The sequence below is a fragment of the Primulina huaijiensis genome, chromosome 16 (genome assembly GCF_012295235.1).
Source record: "Primulina huaijiensis isolate GDHJ02 chromosome 16, ASM1229523v2, whole genome shotgun sequence".
In the NCBI taxonomy this organism is placed as follows: domain Eukaryota; kingdom Viridiplantae; phylum Streptophyta; class Magnoliopsida; order Lamiales; family Gesneriaceae; genus Primulina; species Primulina huaijiensis.
In genome coordinates this window covers 1,945,893-1,963,685 of record NC_133321.1, presented here as the reverse complement: position 1 = coordinate 1,963,685, position 17,793 = coordinate 1,945,893, and the positions used below count along the sequence as shown (strand labels likewise).

General features: G+C 35.7%; 1 protein-coding gene across 10 annotated transcripts; it reads right to left on the bottom strand.

The window, feature by feature from the left end:
* Positions 1 to 838: 838 nt before the first annotated feature.
* On the bottom strand, positions 839 to 9,443 carry LOC140962120 (uncharacterized). Of its 10 annotated transcripts, XR_012172466.1 has the most exons (7): positions 8,739 to 9,442; positions 6,481 to 6,915; positions 5,705 to 6,221; positions 2,740 to 4,121; positions 2,278 to 2,352; positions 1,931 to 2,014; positions 839 to 1,119 (listed from the first exon to the last, which is right to left on the bottom strand). XR_012172466.1 is itself a non-coding variant. In XM_073420991.1 (5 exons), the coding sequence occupies exons 1-5, from the start codon at positions 9,310 to 9,312 to the stop codon at positions 3,130 to 3,132; spliced, it is 2,352 nt and encodes a 783-aa protein (XP_073277092.1). In that variant the 5' UTR covers positions 9,313 to 9,443; the 3' UTR covers positions 839 to 3,129. The 10 variants fall into 10 exon arrangements, 2 of the variants coding, with proteins under 2 accessions (XP_073277092.1, XP_073277091.1); XR_012172464.1 differs by having other exon boundaries at positions 2,278 to 4,121; XR_012172463.1 differs by having other exon boundaries at positions 839 to 2,014.
* Between the last annotated feature and the right edge of the window lie 8,350 nt (positions 9,444 to 17,793).

Genomic DNA, 17,793 nt, shown 5'->3' with positions numbered 1-17,793 from the left:
AACAAATATTTTCGTGGCTTTTAAATAAAGATATTTTTTTTTCCCAAAAGACAGTGAGAAATAATTATATATTATAGTATATTTATTTATTATTATTCTGAAATTTAAATGTTTCTTTTTCTTAGTTCAATTTGTTTTGAAAATGATATATCGTCTGAAAACCTTGCGCAGCTGTATGTCTTTAAGAACAAACTCGATAAGTCTAACAATGTCATTTATCATATTCAATTTGACTCCAAGTCTCAGATGGTATTATATTTTCATGGACACGAGGAGAAACAAAAACAAAACAAGGACATGTTTGGTTTCATCCTTTATACTTTAGGTACATATTTTGTAGAGACAATTGCGTGTGATCAATTCATGCAGCTCAGTAAAAATAAATAAATCGAACGCACAATCTTATCTCTCAGATCTTTTCTCACGTCATTCGGTTTTTTTGATATGAAAGGTTGTCACTCATTGTGGGTTGGTTCCTCCGTTCTTCAACCATAGATAGTTGGACGGAAGCCGATAGCGGCGAATTACTAAATTCCAAGAAAACAGATGGCCGGAGTAAATAACTGAATTTCAACCTCAATGATATCGTTGGAAAAGAGAGCAACCTGGCAGGATTCAACAGAGGAAATCAATTTCCGAATCAAAAAATATGGAGGGGATAATCTTCCATTTCCCTCCAACCTCGACCCAACTTAAAAAAGCTAAAAGTCCTCTCGATACGTGCTGGTTTAGCAGCCATATTCCAGACTATGAAGAAAAAGACCTTCCTTTTGTACACGTTTCTGAGGCAATTTCTTTAGGTACATTTTACGCGAGATGGGTTATCATGTACACATCGTTGGTAAATATCATCACCTCAACGATATATTTGTTATTATCTCAATTCAATGACTCAGCAGTTTATGCTAAAACATTACAATCTTAAATTCATCAATCAACACAACATCCTAACACAGTTCATAAGGTTCAACCTTAACACTAAAAAAATCAACTTGACACAGGCAATCATAAAACAGCTACTGTTGGAATAAAACTCTCTATTTACCGATGAAGATGATGCAAGAACCTCATTGGTTGTTGATCGGCTCATCCTCTCTGTCACAAACATCCTTGCACAAACTAAAGACAATCGAAAAAAGGGAAAAAGGAAAAAAGAAAAGGGGGGGAAGAGAGAGATGAGAAGTGAAAAGCAAAACTATGAGGGCACAAAAATTTGATTAAACTAAAGCACCATGCCCTGGATGGAGAGAATAAAATGGAGAATAGTTACGTACTCACGCAAAGGTGAATGAACAAAATCAATTGGATCTTTTAATATTAATATTAAGAAAAAAGATTACTCCAACAAACAACACAGTAACATCTGCAACTACTAGGAAATTATTGGTTTCAAAATTTTATAACACTCCCCAAATGAAATATTAAAATTGGTATATTTGAACTTTTGGATTGGATTTTTTCCGATTATACTTGGAACTATATGGTATTATGGTTTCACAATTTGCCAAGCCAATCTAAGCTGATAGCTGAACTATATATGACTCAGTGAGCCAGAAGTTCATCCGAATACGCACACTTATGCTCAAATAAAATTCCCACCATCTAGAAAAGATTACATAGCTTGAAATGAACCAATTAGTGTATCTTGAACACGACAATCTGCAAGTGCTCGGGACGTTACAGGTTTCGAGAGAGATAGTTACACTGGACAATGAACTTTGTGTCTCTTTACAAAATGAATATTTCGAACAAATGGATCAGAATGTAATGCCTAAATGGGGATAATTAAGTAAAACACATTCAACAGAGAGAGAATCCATAAACATAATGTGTAATGAGCAGAACAAGAAAAAATGAGAGAGGATGTCAACCCTAATTATCTTTGTTTTCCAATCCTAAATATAAAACAGTGTTTAAATGAAAGAAATACCTGTTAAAAAAGATTAAATGACTGAACAAGAAATTAATCAACCCACCCCGCAACATCTGACTTGATATCAGCCTTAAAGAGTACCTTGACCAAACAATTTTTAAGAGGAAGAGGAAGAAAAGAAAAAGGTTGTGGTGAGAAAAAAATGGAAAGAAAGAGGAAAATGGGAAAGAAAGAGACAAAGATGAGGAAAAATAAGTACAAAATAGAGTACAATTATCAACCAAACATTATCATTTATATATATCCTAATGCAACAATTGTAGCTAATACTCCCAAATCATGGAGCATACCACAGGCGCAACAATGAATATTGTGTTACATTGGCAAATGCACTTGTTGCATACCTTTTAGTTACAATTAGAGAAATTCAGCAGATCCAAATCGACTGATTGAGCAACAAGAAGCAGCAGTCCAAATACCTGCATCTTCATGTAATGTAACAGGCCCACCAACCAATAAATTTATGTTAAAATGCAAGATTTATAATAGCCATATCAGACAAACAATGGTTGGATCACAAATCAATCAACTGTTCAGCAAGGAAAAAACATGAGACCACGTTTCTGACTACGGGATCAACTCATAAAATTGAACGTATTGTTTTGCTAGGATATTCATCAAATTCCAATTTAAGATTTCCAAAGGCACACAATTATTGCATAAAAACACAAAATTCATTAAATGGATATAAAAAGAAACGATGATATAAGTTTGTGGAGGATGGAATTTTACAAGAAGGTAAAGGAATCGCACTTTTCCAACATCAATTCTTAAATATACTAACACAACAATTAAGAATAAACTACCTACTAATGGAGCGGTTATAGTCCAGCATACATCAATTTAAGTAGTTTGGAAAATAGATTTCATGTTTGGATCAGCGAAAACTTCTTGAAGCATTTTTAAAAAAGCAAGCAAGTCTCCCGACTCTGGCTTTAATCTATTCAACCTCAACCTGCAAAAGAAACAAAGAGCACATTCATCACTGCAAGAGAAAAACCACCTAATTATATTGACCATCAAATAAGAAGGCCTAAGGTCTTAAAAGAGCCTTTCTCCCGATTGATCAAATGTCAAATATCAACCCATACACCTCTTGAAAGCGGTCAATCTCGCCTAATGTTCCTCAATGTGACTTTGTTGATGATCACTTCTTTTATCATCACCCACGACTCTTTCAAAAATATTATGCGACACTACATGACTTCCAACTTTGTCATCCTCAGTATACATGGATTCATCCAACCTGTCAACAGAGACATTACCATGTGTGATTGATCTTTCATTCTTATTTTTAACAACTTCAGCTTCATGTTCGATAGGATGAGTATCACTTAATTTATGATTGTTTTCTTCTGAGACAGATGGCGAGTGCTTTCTATGTTTGGATTTGTGATCGTCTGAACGCTTACTGCCTTTATGTTGCTTTCCTTTAGTAGATCTTGATCTGGACCGCATTCTATCATGGTGTTTTGATTTCTCTTCTCTGACCACTTCCATTTTTTCACTTGGTCGATGCTTATCTTCCTGGGAACTGGACCTCGAGCTCCCTCTGCGTTTTGATCTGCTTTCATCCGAAACTTTCGGAGAAGATATGCGTCCATGATTTCGACCATCTACTGAGGCTGATCTGGAGCGTCTTCGACTCCAATATTTAGACTTTTCTGCTCTTCTGCCATCTTTTTTATCACTAGATTGATGCTTTACTTCAAGAGACCCTGACCTAGAACGCCTTCTCTGTTTTGATTTACTTTCATCATCCCCTGAAGATTCAGACCTGATCCTATGATGCTGAGGAGATCTTGAATAACGGGATGATTTTGTTGTTCTCTCTTTTGGACTAATTCGGCACCCCTTTGGTGAACTTGAATCTTCTCGATGAGACCTCCTAGTTCGAAGACTTGCACTTCTGCTCCTGTTTCTCCTTGAAACAGGTGAACGGCTATCACGAAACCTATCTGAGCCCCTTCTTCTACTTCTATCAGTGTGATCCCTACTATCCCTGTAATATCTTCGTTCTTTTTCATCGATCACGTAATGGCGAAATCTCCTAGATGATCTGGATCTGTAACCACGAGCTCGGCGAGTTGGAGGCGATAATGAGCGAGACCTCCTCCTCGACCGGTAATTAACAGGAGATGCTGACTTGGACCTCGATCTTGACTTGGTTCGAGTAGCAGAAGGTGCCCTGAAATACAACAAGAATCAGATGTACAGCTGACTTCCAAGGAACCAGTTCACCATGAAATTTTTTGAACTCGAGAAAAGATGACAGCTCTTAAGCTGGAGAAGTGGCAAGTCAAGTTTCTGACACAGATGTCAGTAAGCAAAGTAACTAAAAAATTAAATGTTTTTTTTCTCCATGAGAAACAAAGAAAAACTGGATGATATATTATACACAGAGCATATCTAATGTATCTACAGACTGCTAATTTCTATTTTTTTAAGGGAAAAAATCAACATATAAGATAAATGAATCCCACTTCAGGGAAAAGACATGCAGTTAATAAAATGCGGTAAAGATCATACGATTACCAAAAATAACTCATGTTTACTGCATTAGTAAAAGAAATAAAAAGAAGCCTTAAACATTTTAAAAAGACAAAAATTAGTTATTCCTTATCAGTAGTATTATAGGATGCAGCTCAAAGATCAATTTAAAAGCGGCAGCATGAGAGCAACATGCCATAAGAGTAACTGGAGGGTAGTTCCTGACTTTAATCGGTATGCTAAAGATTTAGTGTGTGTAACGCCATTTTATACCTGTACTCAACAGACTTCGACTGATTTTTTTAATAAGTTAAAACTAAGTGCATGGTTCTAAAATTCGCTAGGCGCTAGTCGGGCGCAAGACTAGTGCCTAGATCCTAGACCGCTTAGGCGGGGACTAGGCGTCGCTAGGCGGATTCCACGTTGTAAAGAGAATTATAATGGTTCTTAAACTAAACTTCAGCCCAAACTTTGTTAAAATCCAATTGACACCTGGTTCATTCCTCCTGCTTAGATCAAAATAATAGGCAATGCAAAAGAAATCAAAATAAAGAAAAAAATTACCTTTAGGGTATGGTTCAATTTTCTTATACGTGCAAAAGTAAATAGACAAAGAAGATGAAAATGACGTCTTAGGGCAAGCGCAAGCCAACAAATCGTGGTTTTAATTGGGCTTTCATTCTCAAAAAATTAAAAGAACGAGCCTATAATTCTTTCTTATGCCATGTTCTAGTTTAATTCGGCTTTCAAAAATTAAAAGAAAAATTAAAAGCCCAAAAAAAATTTCCCAAAAAAACTTTAAACGCCTTGACCCACCTAGGCCAGCCTAGACCCGCCTAGGCCCACCTAAGAGAGCTAGGCGCCCTTGCCGCATAGGCTGGCTGCCTAGGACCTTTTTGGTGCGGTCAAGCGGCGCCTAGCGCCTAGGCGGCTAGGCTTTTAGAACACTGACTAAGTGTAATGTATTCAAATCATTGTAATAATGGGAGGAAACCAACCAACCGCTTTTCAAATGTAATAAAAACAGACAGGAAACATATTCCAGGTCAATGTCATTAGAATGTGAAAAATACAGTATATACAACTGCATTAACTTTCACAATAAGTGTAGAGGTGATTTCAAGAATATTTCAGATCCCCATTTCCGTTCACACCCATTTTTATTTCACAAATAAAATTGCATCTCAAGAACTTCACCAACCAAGGAACATCCAACTTTATTGATGGAAAACCTTCCTGACGGTAACCAACTGAAGGCGTCCGAGAACAGAAGCAGCATACCTTGATTTTTTATCAGAATCGTTTTCTTCAGTAATCAGCCCATCTGCCTGCATCTTCTTAGTTATTTCTGCAGCTCTGGCAGCAGCTAAGTCAGTTGCAGACTTCATGGTTGCTGCTCTGTTAGCTGCCTGTTGTGCTGTAAGTGCTTGCTGCATCAAGAGAGCCTGTTGAAATTGCATTTGTTGCATTGCAACAGCTTGCTGCATCACCAAAGGCAGAGAGGATGAAGCCATTGAAGAATTCAAAACAGGCTTCGGCGGAAGTGATTTGGCCATTTCAACATTCAAAGGACGACCCCCAACTTCCATATTATTCAATGCCAAAGCAGCTGTAGCTTCTTCAGGTTTTGAGTATTTAATGTAAGCGAAATGTTTTGAATCAGTGATAGTGCATTCAACAACTGTGCCACCAAAACCAAAGAGCTGTTTTAACTGATCCCCAGTCAGAAGTGGGCTGAGATTGCTGACTTGCACAGTCTTTTTAAGGGAATCAGCCTTTCCTTCTTTATCAGCTGATCCTGACAGATTAATGGAATTGATAAGAACGGATAATCAAAATTCTTCAGAATCAATAATGAAATGACAAGTTAACAAATCAAACGACCAAAAATACCGACTACGGAGAAAAACTGAAGCTGTAAAAAAAGAGTAATCGACAGATAGCATTAAAAAAAACATAAATAAAAAATCAAGCAAGTCTTCAATTTTAGGTTATTTAAAAAATAATTCATAACTGACAAGACTGTATTGGTTGAACTTGGGAAGTGAAATTCAAACCAGAGGAGTCATTTGAGGAATTAGCTTGGGCCTGCGCAGCATGGGCTTGAAGTGCCTGGGCAGCAACAATTGCCTGAGCAGCAGCCATTGCAGCAGCAGAAGGTGCCATTGGCACTTGACTGTGAGTTCCCATGGTAGTGGTTGCAGCTAGTGCAGTCATCAGCAGATTGTGAGGAGGGTGACTAGACTTGCAATCAGTTTTTGCACACCGCCCACTAAGATATTCTCGACAAATTTCGCCAAGAGATTGCCCAATTCCGGGTAAAATTGCTCCACCAGAGGCGCCAGAAACAACACCTGGAATCATACCAAGCAACCCAGGAAATGAGCCAGATACAGAACCAGAATAATTTGGCATATTGGGCATGGTCTGGTTGACTAAATTTGGAAATGAAGCGGCTGGAGCCATCCCAAGAAGCCCACCAGTGGACGTCCCTGGATAAAAGAAATGAGATGTTCAAATTTGTACCAAGTAGTTATTGATAAAATTTCTCCCTAGCCACCAAAAAGTGCACTGAAGGAATTTAGGACAACGATTAAATTCAATTCCCCCAAGAAATGTTGCTCAATTATTCAGAAATAGTAAAATTTGATTGATTTAAAGTATATATGATCCGTAATTGGAACTCAAAGGAATGAAATGGCATATACTAAATCCAACGAAGAACTGGCCAACTAATCCTTGATATCTTTTTTAGTATATATTTAAGACAAATGAGTACATCATACAATAAAATAGAGTTCGAAATGAACATTGGTAAAGATCTTATCTCTTATCTAACCAATAAACAAGGAAGCCATAAATTATAGTTATCAATGAACTACTTAGAAATTAGAATTATGTGACTTAGAAGTACATGAAGCACAAAATTCCACATACAAAGCTTGTGAATGCTTATCTGGTGGTAGACATAATCAACCCAACAAATATGAAAAACACAACAGAGTACGCCGCCCTAAGAGATATCAAAGGCAAATCAGAACCAAAAAACAAGATGTTAATAAACTCATAATAGTTGTTTCAGCAACAAAAATTATTCAAGGTTGATAAAAAATGAAGCACACAAATCATGATTTGTTTATAAGCACACAACAATGAAGCCAATTGAAACACATCAAGCAACAGGTCCAAGGGTAGAACTGGAATTTTTTCACTAAAGAGTTACCAGCAGATAAAAAACTTATTTCTTTTCTATCTAAAACCTTGGCACAAATCGAAACTAGGATCCTCTCAAAAATATATAATGGAAAAGATAAAGAAAATTTTTGTTTTTTAACAGTTTGGGTATGGGAGCTGAATTTCCTTTTGCTTCACCCCGAAAACTGCTTTCCTTCTTTGAAAACATTTTTAAGTTAAAACAAATTGGAACTTTTTTAAAAAAAAGTAGCTTCTGGTTTGAATAGTTTTCAAAGATAAAACAAGTTCACTACCGGAAATTTTAAAAGGCTTTTGACCATCAAAGCTCACACACAAGCTGTGTAATTCACTACCGGAAATTTCAAAAGGTTTTTGACCATCAAAGCTCACACACAAGCTGTGTGCCTACTTGGGTCAATTGCCACACAACATAACATGTAAAATACAGAATATACAGCTTGCAGGCGTTGGTATGTGATGCATGTACAAACAAAAAGACCAAATTATTCACACAGCCAACAAGTCCTAACATTATAATTTATAACACTCTCAAGAATCAGGAAGATTTGGATTTGACATACAATTACACATACCTTATAATCATTCCTAATAAATTCATAGTGTGTTTATCGCCACATGAGATTCCTACACGTGCAATTTGCAACTTAAAGTCTTTTAGAAACTAACAGCATTACTCCACATTCGAATAAAAATTATTACATGTCTTTCTGTATAATAATTTATCATATTTCCTGATCAAGAAGAAAAACAATGCCAGATTAAAACGTCAAACGATTACAAGTAATCACATATGGATGTGCACACATTTCCAGACAAAGTCAGTTATCATTGACGCTCCAAAATTTGAGACAATGATTATCTTTCGGCAATCGATCAGAATAATACTGCACGCTACATCTTTAAATACATGCATAAAAGTAGCAGATGCAAATCCACCAAATAATAGATAAAGCTACTTATATTGACACTCCAGGAATTCACTTGGCTACTGAGAATATTCTTCTCCGGAAGGATTCCTAATTCTTGGAGGACCGATTTTACCACCGTATACAAAAATGTACACTTCAAAAAAGCAAAAAGAGAAGAGGAAAACACATACCAGTGCTAAAGAAAACAGGGAACGGACTTCCCATAATTGGCCTCCCATTGCACTCAACATTCACCATATAATTTCCTTTCTTAGGCACAACATATGTCACACTATACGTCCCATCACCCACATCCTTAACCATCCCATTCTGGTCCGAACCCCCAACGCCCATCCCCGGCGCAATCCTCACCACCACGCTAGCCCCTCCCCGTGTCACATTCCTCCCATCACCGTCTTTTGAAACGACAGAAAACGTCGTCCCTACACATGCCGTCCCGCCCGCAATGCCCGCACCCTGCGCCATACACCTCGCAGGGTCCACGGGGCCCGCAGGGCGTGTGTTATCCGATGATTTATCGTCATCGGAATCAGAATCGTCAGAGGATGGAACAGCGGAAGCTGCCTCAGGCTGTTGGGTCTGGGATTTGTTGAAGGTGGCTTCAAATGCAGCTTTGGCAGCGGCGGTCTTCTCGGCTTCACTTTTCAGTTTGGCTTCCTCAGCTTGCTTCATCCATATCGGCTGCTTGGTGACTGCCGTTGCCGCCAAAACAAGATTGTTGGAATTGTTGCTACGATCGGCCATTAAATGCGCAATCACGAATAAGCGAACCCTAGTTTCTCAGGGTATGTTGAATGAACTGGGAAGACTGTTCGGTTCAGGAAGGATTAGGGCTTAGAGTGATATTTCCATAAGCAGGGGGTAAAATGTAATTCTGAAAGAGAAGTTAAAGTAGATAAATTGATTTTGTAATTGATAATTAATGTATATTTAATAATGTTTCAATTTACAATTGAGAACACAAATAAGATCTTTGTTTTTTTCATTGTTGTTTAAATTTACATATTGAATTATATACCTTAAAATATTTTGGATTTAATCTTTTTCAAATTTTTTTCAATCATGAAACTTATTTTTAATAATACTTTGAATTTTATTTTTAATAATACTTCGAATTCAATACAATAAAATGAGAAAATTAATTTTTAGAATAACGATTAATATAAGTTTCACATATGGAACTTTTACAAAACAAAAAAAGATTTAACAAAGATATATCAAAGAAATTAAACAACAAAGTATTTTACTGAAGTATATATTAGAAACATAAATTCATAAAAATCACTCACAAACGTCTTAAACGTCATTTCTCGGCAAAGCAGGCTAAAAGAGTACAACATGAATTTATAATTTTTTGGTTAAACTCGAACCTTGTGTTTACCATCTCCTGGTTCATCTCTTACCTTATGTTTTAACCAAAAACCTTATATTAATTCTTAGAATTCTAAAACTTAAATAAAATCTTTTGTTATCTCATATTAATTCTAAGTTACAAACAAATATAGACCATATCATAGTAAGGTCATGATTTAGCAAAAATAAGTTACCCTGTCATACAAGCTAATCTAAGTAAATAAATAAATAAAAAACAAAAATTCAAAACATTTTAAATGAAGAATATGATTTACCAGAAAATTTAGATTTATTAAATAAATGGATTATCCCTAAGATAGAACCTAAAATAGTTTATAAATTAGGAACTTTTGAAAGAATCGGTTTTAAACAAATAGTTAAAATTACAAAATCATATGTACCTCTTCATAATGAAGAAATGGTTATTAGATTATTAAATGATAAAGACATCTCACTTTATAAGAAAAATTATAAATTTATTCATTTTTTTGATTCACATAAAAAGAGGGAGAAATATTTTAGTTGAATCGATTGTTTATCCAAGTTTTATGATCATCAAAAAGGGAGAGATTGTTGAAACATTTAATGTTCGCGATATTGATTTTGATGTTAACAAAACTTGTTATTATATTTCTAAAATTTTACTCACGTGTGAAGTTGCAAACACAAGAAGGAAACTGAAACTGAATTTAGCCAAACTGATTTTTTGGCGAGTTTCGGTTTTTTGATGATATCTCTCATCTGAAAGATTAAAATGACAATCTAGCAGCTTCATTGATTAGAAAACCCAATTTAGAACAAGTCATATTTCACGTTAGTTGGCCAAAATCGGATGTTATCTTGGCCAAACCGTTCGCTGAATGATCAAACTGGTGGCACGAAAACAGCAATCATTTGGATCTGAGCATTTGTATTATTTTTGCCATATCTCTCAGCTCGGTTGTTGGAATGAAGCGATTCAGTATGCGTTGCAAAGATAAGACGATGATCTATAAATTATCTTCAGATGTCAAAGTCTGAATCGAAGCTTAATATGTTGATATATGACGATGAACCTACTGGTTATGCACAAACTGAAATCAGCCTCAGCACACCAGTTGAACCGATGACCAGTTCAAATTGATGAACACTTCAAACCGCTGACCAACCGCTGAACGACCAGTTTAAGCTCGTGAAAATGTCCAGCAAGGTGAATTTGACCGTTGCAATTTAAGAAACAGTAAAGAAACTTTCCAAACAGTCATATTCTCGTGTCTAACGTATATATCATTGTTGTGGCCTATAAATACAACATCTGGAAGATTAAACAAGAGCTTTTGAAAGGGATTAAAATCATGGACAATAAGCATGAAGAAATCTACTAGTTGATAGCACAAGCCCCTGTGTGAGAATACATTTGTGATGTACAATGTAAAGGATAAATTCCTCACACACAATCACTCACACATATACAAGAGAGTTGAACTTCAAAGTTTAGTTGAGTGAGTCTTCACACAAAGATATTAAAGATTGTGTTTGTAGTATTGGCATAAAAGACATTAAACATTATGCCGATTGTGAGGTTACGGCCTACAATCGAGAGTGTGCTAGGAGTTTCAATTAAACAAGAGATAAGTCCTAAGTTGAAAGAAGTTTGTACAAGATTTTGTAGAAATCAAAGTCTTCTAATGGATCATTCCCAAGGGGAAGAAGGGGTGACGTATGATTTGTTAATCTTCGAACATCCATAAACGAATTCGTATCTATTTATTTATTGCATTTAATTATTATTTCCACTGTTTTTTAAAGATGCATTGTTGAAGCATTTTATGTGTTCTTCAAATACCAAAATATTGAATACCAAGTGTTTGATAAAATGCTTCAACCAAAATATTTTTAACCATTTAACTAGCTTATATTTTAAATGCTTTACAAAATATTTAATCGGTTTCTATGAAAGATTATTTTGAGTGTCTTCCGCTTGGTTTGAAAAACAAACTCGATTTAATTCATCGGTGTTCAATATTTCAAGAATCGAGCTATTGTAGCTCAACGATGATCCTCCTAATCGATCCTGTCAAGTTGTATCAGATAGGGTGGTTCTTGAAAGAGTATTGAAACTGATTTTGATGTTTAAAATTCGAAAATTTCGGATTTTTTAAACATATATATGCAAAACTAAATTTTCGTGTAGCTTGCAGCGACCGTGGGAAAAATGACATATCTCCTTGCTTGAGTGTTCAAATGACAAACCGATTTTTGCGTTGCAAACTAGACTCGTAAAAGATTACAGTGGTATAAAATTTGTAGCATATTTATGCTCGAGAAAAAGCAGTTTATTCCTTGAATGCAGAGCACAAGTACTGCAGCAGAAAATGAGGCATGGAGAAAATTGGTTAGTCACTCCTCTACTTTTAGAAATTTCAATTTTTCAAAAATATAGGGGAAGAACTCACTATAATTTTAATGTAGAGATTATTTTTAAATATTGAGGGGGAGAAAATTTTGTGCTTAAAATGTTTTAAAAATATGATTTTTTTTTTATTCACATAAAAGAGGGAGTAATATTTTAGTTGAATCGATTGTTTATCCAAGTTTTATGATCATCAAAAAGGGAGAGATTGTTGAAACATTTAATGTTCACGATCTTGATTTTGATGTTAACAAAACTTATTATTGTATTTCTAACATATTTACTCACGTGTGAAGTTGCAAACACAAGAAAGAAACTGAAACTGAAACTTAATTTAGCCAAACTGAATTTTTGGCGAGTTTCGGTTTTATGATGATATCTCTCATCTGGAAGATTAAAATGACAATCTTCTTGCTTGACTGATTAGAAAACCCAATCAAGAACAAGTCATATTTCACGTCAGTTGGACAAAATCTGATGTTATCTAGGCCAAACCGTTCGCTGAATGATCAAACTGGTTGCACGAAAACAGCAATCATTTGGGTATGAGCATTTGTATTATTTTTGCCATATCTCTCATATCGTTTTTTGGAATGAAGCGATTCAGTATGCGTTGGAAAGATAAGACGATGATATATAAATTTTCTTCTAGAGTCAAAGTCTGAATCGAAGCTTAAGATGTTGATATATGACGTTGAAACTAATAGTTATGCACAAACTGAAATCAGCCTCAGCACACCAGTTGAATCGCCGACCAGTTCAAACCGCTGACCAACCGTTGAACGACCAGTTTAAACTCTTGAAAATGTCCAGCAAGGCAAATTTGACCGTTGCAATTTAAGAAACAGTAAAGAAACTTTCTAAACAGTCATATTCTCGTGTCTAACGTATATATCATTGTTGGGGCCTATAAATACGACATCTTAAAGATTAAACAAGAGCTTTTGAAAGGGATTAAAATCATGGACAGTTAGCATGAAGAAATCTGCTAGTTGATAGCACAAGCCCTTGTGTGAGGATACATTTGAGATGTACAATGTAAAGGATAAATTCCTCACACACAATCACTCACACATATACAAGAGAGTTGAACTTTAAAGTTTAGTTGAGTGAGTCTTCACACAAAGACATTAAAGATTGTGTTCGTAGTCTTGGCATAAGAGACGTTAAACATTATGCCGATTGTAAGGTTGCGGCCTACAATCGAGAGTGTGCTAGGAGTTTCAATTAGACAAGAGATAAGTCCTAAGTTGAAAGGAGTTTGTACAAGGTTTTGTATAAATTAAAGTCTTCTAATGGATCATTCCCAAGGGGAAAAAGCGATGACGTATGAGTTTTTAATCTCCGAGCATCCATAAACAAATTCGTATCTATTTATTTATTGTATTTACTTATCATTTCCACTGTTTTTTCAAGATGCATTGTTGAAGCATTTTATGTGTTCTTCAAATACCAAAATATTGCATACCAAGTGTTTGATAAAATGCTTCAACCAAAATATTTTTACTCATTCAACTTGCATATATTTTAAATGCTTTACAAAATGTTTAATCGATTTCTACGAAGTATTATTTTGAGTGTCTTCTGCTTGGTTTGAAAACCAAACTTGATTTAATTCATTATTGTTCAATATTTCAAGAACTGAGCTATTGTAGCTCAACGATAATCCCCTAATCGATCCTGTCAAGAACCTCTAGAAATAAATTATAAAATGCCAAAAGCATATATTTGCAAAGAAAAAATGCATTTTTCAACAAGCTTTTTACGAACTAAAGATATTTTAAGTCAACTCATATTAGGACTTCCTTTTATTTACTAAATTTATCATATAACCTTTGTTAATGAAACATGTATTACATGAACTTTTGAAGGAAAACCTATTTCTTTTCAGTTTATAAATAAACATGTTCATAGAATTTTAAATGAATTACAAGAAAAGATTGATAGAAAAATATTTCAAGTTAATTATCTAAAACAAAAAATGAAAGTTTGTTAGGATAGGGAAAGAGTTTAGAGGGGGTCAATAAACTCTTTAAAAATATTTTCTTTCGAAATTTATTTTCAATCGTTTTTAGGCGGTTGAAAGTTTTTATTGAACGGTTAGAAATATGAACAACTTGAAAAGTGCAAAAAACGGTTCGCAATTTCTAATGATAACTTCAACTGGTTGGCTGGCTTGTTAACAAGAGACAGTTCGAAATATAAGTGCTTGCGAAAAAGTAAAGACACATGATTTTTATGGATATTCGGAGATAAAACTTCTACGTCACCCCTTTTTCCTTTTTAGGAAGAATTCTACTAAAAGACTTTGGCTTTACAAACTTATTGCAACATCCCTCTCCAATCAAGGCTTATCACACTGCCTGTTTTGGAACTCTTAGTAATCACTTTACCTTTCTGGATTTTAAGAACCTTCGGTTCACCAGACAACACAATCAATCAAATAACCAAAAGGTTATTGATAAAAGAAAACTGTATGTTTTAAGTAGCACAAAATTGATCCTCGAATGATCAGATATCTTTCTACTGAGTGCGTGCTTGATGAGCGATGAAGTATATGAACTTTAAGTGCGCTCAGATCTTTGAGTATGCAAGCTTCATTAGTGTGTCAATCGCATGGTTGAAAAGCTTAAAATGATCGAATTGTTTTCTGCATATTTCAACTCTTCTTTTATAAGCTATCATCCCAACGGTAGAAAAAGATGAATAACGTGAACCTGTATCGCTGGAATGATGTGCCACTATCAGCTGCAACTATATTAAATGTTCTTCAGCAAACATTTAACGTTCTCTTTGCTTGTGTAGCTTTAAATCATGTTCCTTTGAAGAGTTGCTGTTGAGCATCCTTTTGTAGTAATTGTTAGCTCCCTAAGAGCTTGCAGGATGTTTAAGCAATCTTTCAATTCTGGGATAGTGACATAAATGCAGATCTTTATCAGGACTGGTGCAGGACATGGTTGACTTGTAGCGGTGCAAAACCATTGAATGTCCTGAGCCGGTCAGAGAATGTCTTTCATTAAGTGAGCAATTAATGGCTCTTAAATGAAGCAGTTTAAAGACTTTGAACAGCCGGTTGAAAGTCTTCTAACGGTTGAAACTTCTTCAAGCTGTAGGCGGTTGAGCTTCAAGCAGTTTTGAAGTGTTCCTGTTATATAAATTGCGGCTGTTTTCCTCGAAACAGTTAGGTGCTGTTTTTATTTTGTCAATCATCAAAACTTTGGGATAATATTGAAACGCCCTCTACTTTTTCACTTTTTAACCCTACTACTTTTTTTTTTTTATAGAACCTCAAATTTTGAAATTCACCATTAAAATAACTTAACATTTCATAAATCAAAGTAATTTAACATTTAAAATCTCAAGTACATAAAAATTCCTAAATCGTCAATTAACAAAATTCAATTCCAACATTTAACATGATCATACTAACTTCAAAATAAAGTATAAAAATCTCTAATTAATTATTAACAAAATTTTTAAAACTTTAACTATCAAGCTAATGCGAAAAATAAAGTTCCTCGGGAGTGTGCTGTCTGCCTCGATCCACTCAAGCGCCAGCGCCTCCCTCATTAACATCATCACCTGCAGCATTCAAACCTAGTGAGTCTAATGACTCAGCACGTCTTAAACATGAGCAGAAAATAATACATATACAAGCACATGCATTAAAATCATATATATATTTTTTCAATATAAGCTTGTAATCATAATTAAATCATAAATCGTAAAATCGTAAAGCAGTCAATCGTTTATCATTTTGGGTGAATTTTGATCCTTAAAAGTGACTAGCCTTTATCCTCTGGTCGACTGATCAGTCTTAGCTCACCATTGCGCATGGGGACGGGCAATAAGCATGTTGGACTCCCTCAGGGGCCTTTTCCCGAAAACGGGCTCCCTCTAGGGCTTTTTCCCTCACGATATTCCCAAAAATCATATATCATATCTTTTTTGTCACATTCAATTCACATCCTTCAAAACATTTTTCATTTCCTTTTAAATCATAAAATATCATCGTTTTCCAAAAATAACATTTTAACAGTAAAAAATGCACAGCTTTACCATAAATCATAAAATCTTGTATTTTCATCATAAACATCATAAAATATCATTTAATATGCGTTATGCCCCTTCGGGATGCTGCGAACCCTTTTCGTACTACCTAAGTGTAAAATGATCGTTTTGCCTCTGGACGTAAAATTTCTCGATTTTGACTTTTCTTACTTTTTATTGACTCTAGACCATCTCAAATAATTATTTAAGCTTCAATCTAATTTTTAATATTTTTTATTTAGCTTAAATTTGAGGCTTTCTATTTAATTTCCTATTTACTAATTCGTGAAGCGTTTGATTTCCGAATTAATTCAACCTAAAAGACCCTCGTGAACCATGAACCGACCCCAGTGGACCATGGTTCAAACCCTTTTCTTTTTCCTAGCCAATATTTCGAACCTAGCTCCCCTCTTGAGCCATCTCTCGATTTTGTTGGACCATGGCAGATCCACCTCGATCCATCCCCTGACCAGACCTCCTAGGGACTCTACTGACCACGCCTGACCCATCTAACCAGCCCCTAGCCCACGCCGCAGCCTCTTGCACGTGACATGAGCCGCGACGCCCCTACCTTATGCGCCTATGACTCTTTTACTCGACTAGGACTCCTCCACTCGAGCCACCACCGAGCCCAAACCCTCCTGACCCTCACTAGACCATGTTACAACCCCTGGTTGCCAGCCTAAGCCAGCGCTGAACCCTTGCAGGCGTGCGAAGCTACCTGCACGCACGCGTGGAGGAGTCCTCACCATAATGGACTCCTCCTCGGCTGCTGTCAAGGCTAGGACTCTTCCTAACACCAAACCACGTCCGGCCTAGCCCCTAGCCCAGCCTTGACTGAGCCATGCATGGTGCCAAGCCCTTACACATCGAGTAGCCTTAGGAAAACCCTAGGCTATTTCCCGTCCCTAGCCCTATCGATTTCCAGCCTTGTTTCCACATTGAATCGTCCTCGTTCTATCCATAAAACATCCCAAGTTGGCAGCCTATCCCTTGGAAGTTATAACGTTTAATAAACAAGTGTAAAATCGTCAAAACATTTGAAATATTCGTTCTGTCGTTAAACCAATCGAGCATAATTATTTTTCATGCAAAAAAAAAAAAAAATCAAACATGCATAATATAGTTTGAATGATGCATCAAAAGAATTTAGAAACGTGCCTTTGTGTTTTAGAACACTTGAACCTACGATCGTCGGCATGGGGCGCGAAGAAGAACGAACGGGCGATGAAGACTCCTTGTTTCTTACCTTGAAATTTTTCGAAAATATGTGTGTTGTGTGTGTATTGTTTCGGCTGGTTATGGGTGCAAATTAAAAGACCTAGTTTTTTTTTTATATATATTTTTTAATTTTCATGATAATGGGCTTAGGTTTTGGGCATTTGAGTTTAGGAGCAATTGGGCCTACTAATCCTAGGTAAATTAGGCCC

What these genes read in the sequence shown, in the direction of transcription:
- LOC140962120 (XM_073420990.1), bottom strand. Translation starts at nt 9,312, where the DNA reads ATGGCCGATCGTAGCAACAATTCCAACAATCTTGTTTTGGCGGCAACG. An exon ending in CCCTGTTTTCTTTAGCACTG is followed by an intron (nt 6,916 to 8,738) that starts GTATGTGTTTTC and finishes TCTTTTATCCAG; the next exon opens with GGACGTCCACTGGTGGGCTT. An exon ending in GATTCTGATAAAAAATCAAG is followed by an intron (nt 4,122 to 5,704) that starts GTATGCTGCTTC and finishes GTTGTATTTCAG; the next exon opens with GGCACCTTCTGCTACTCGAA.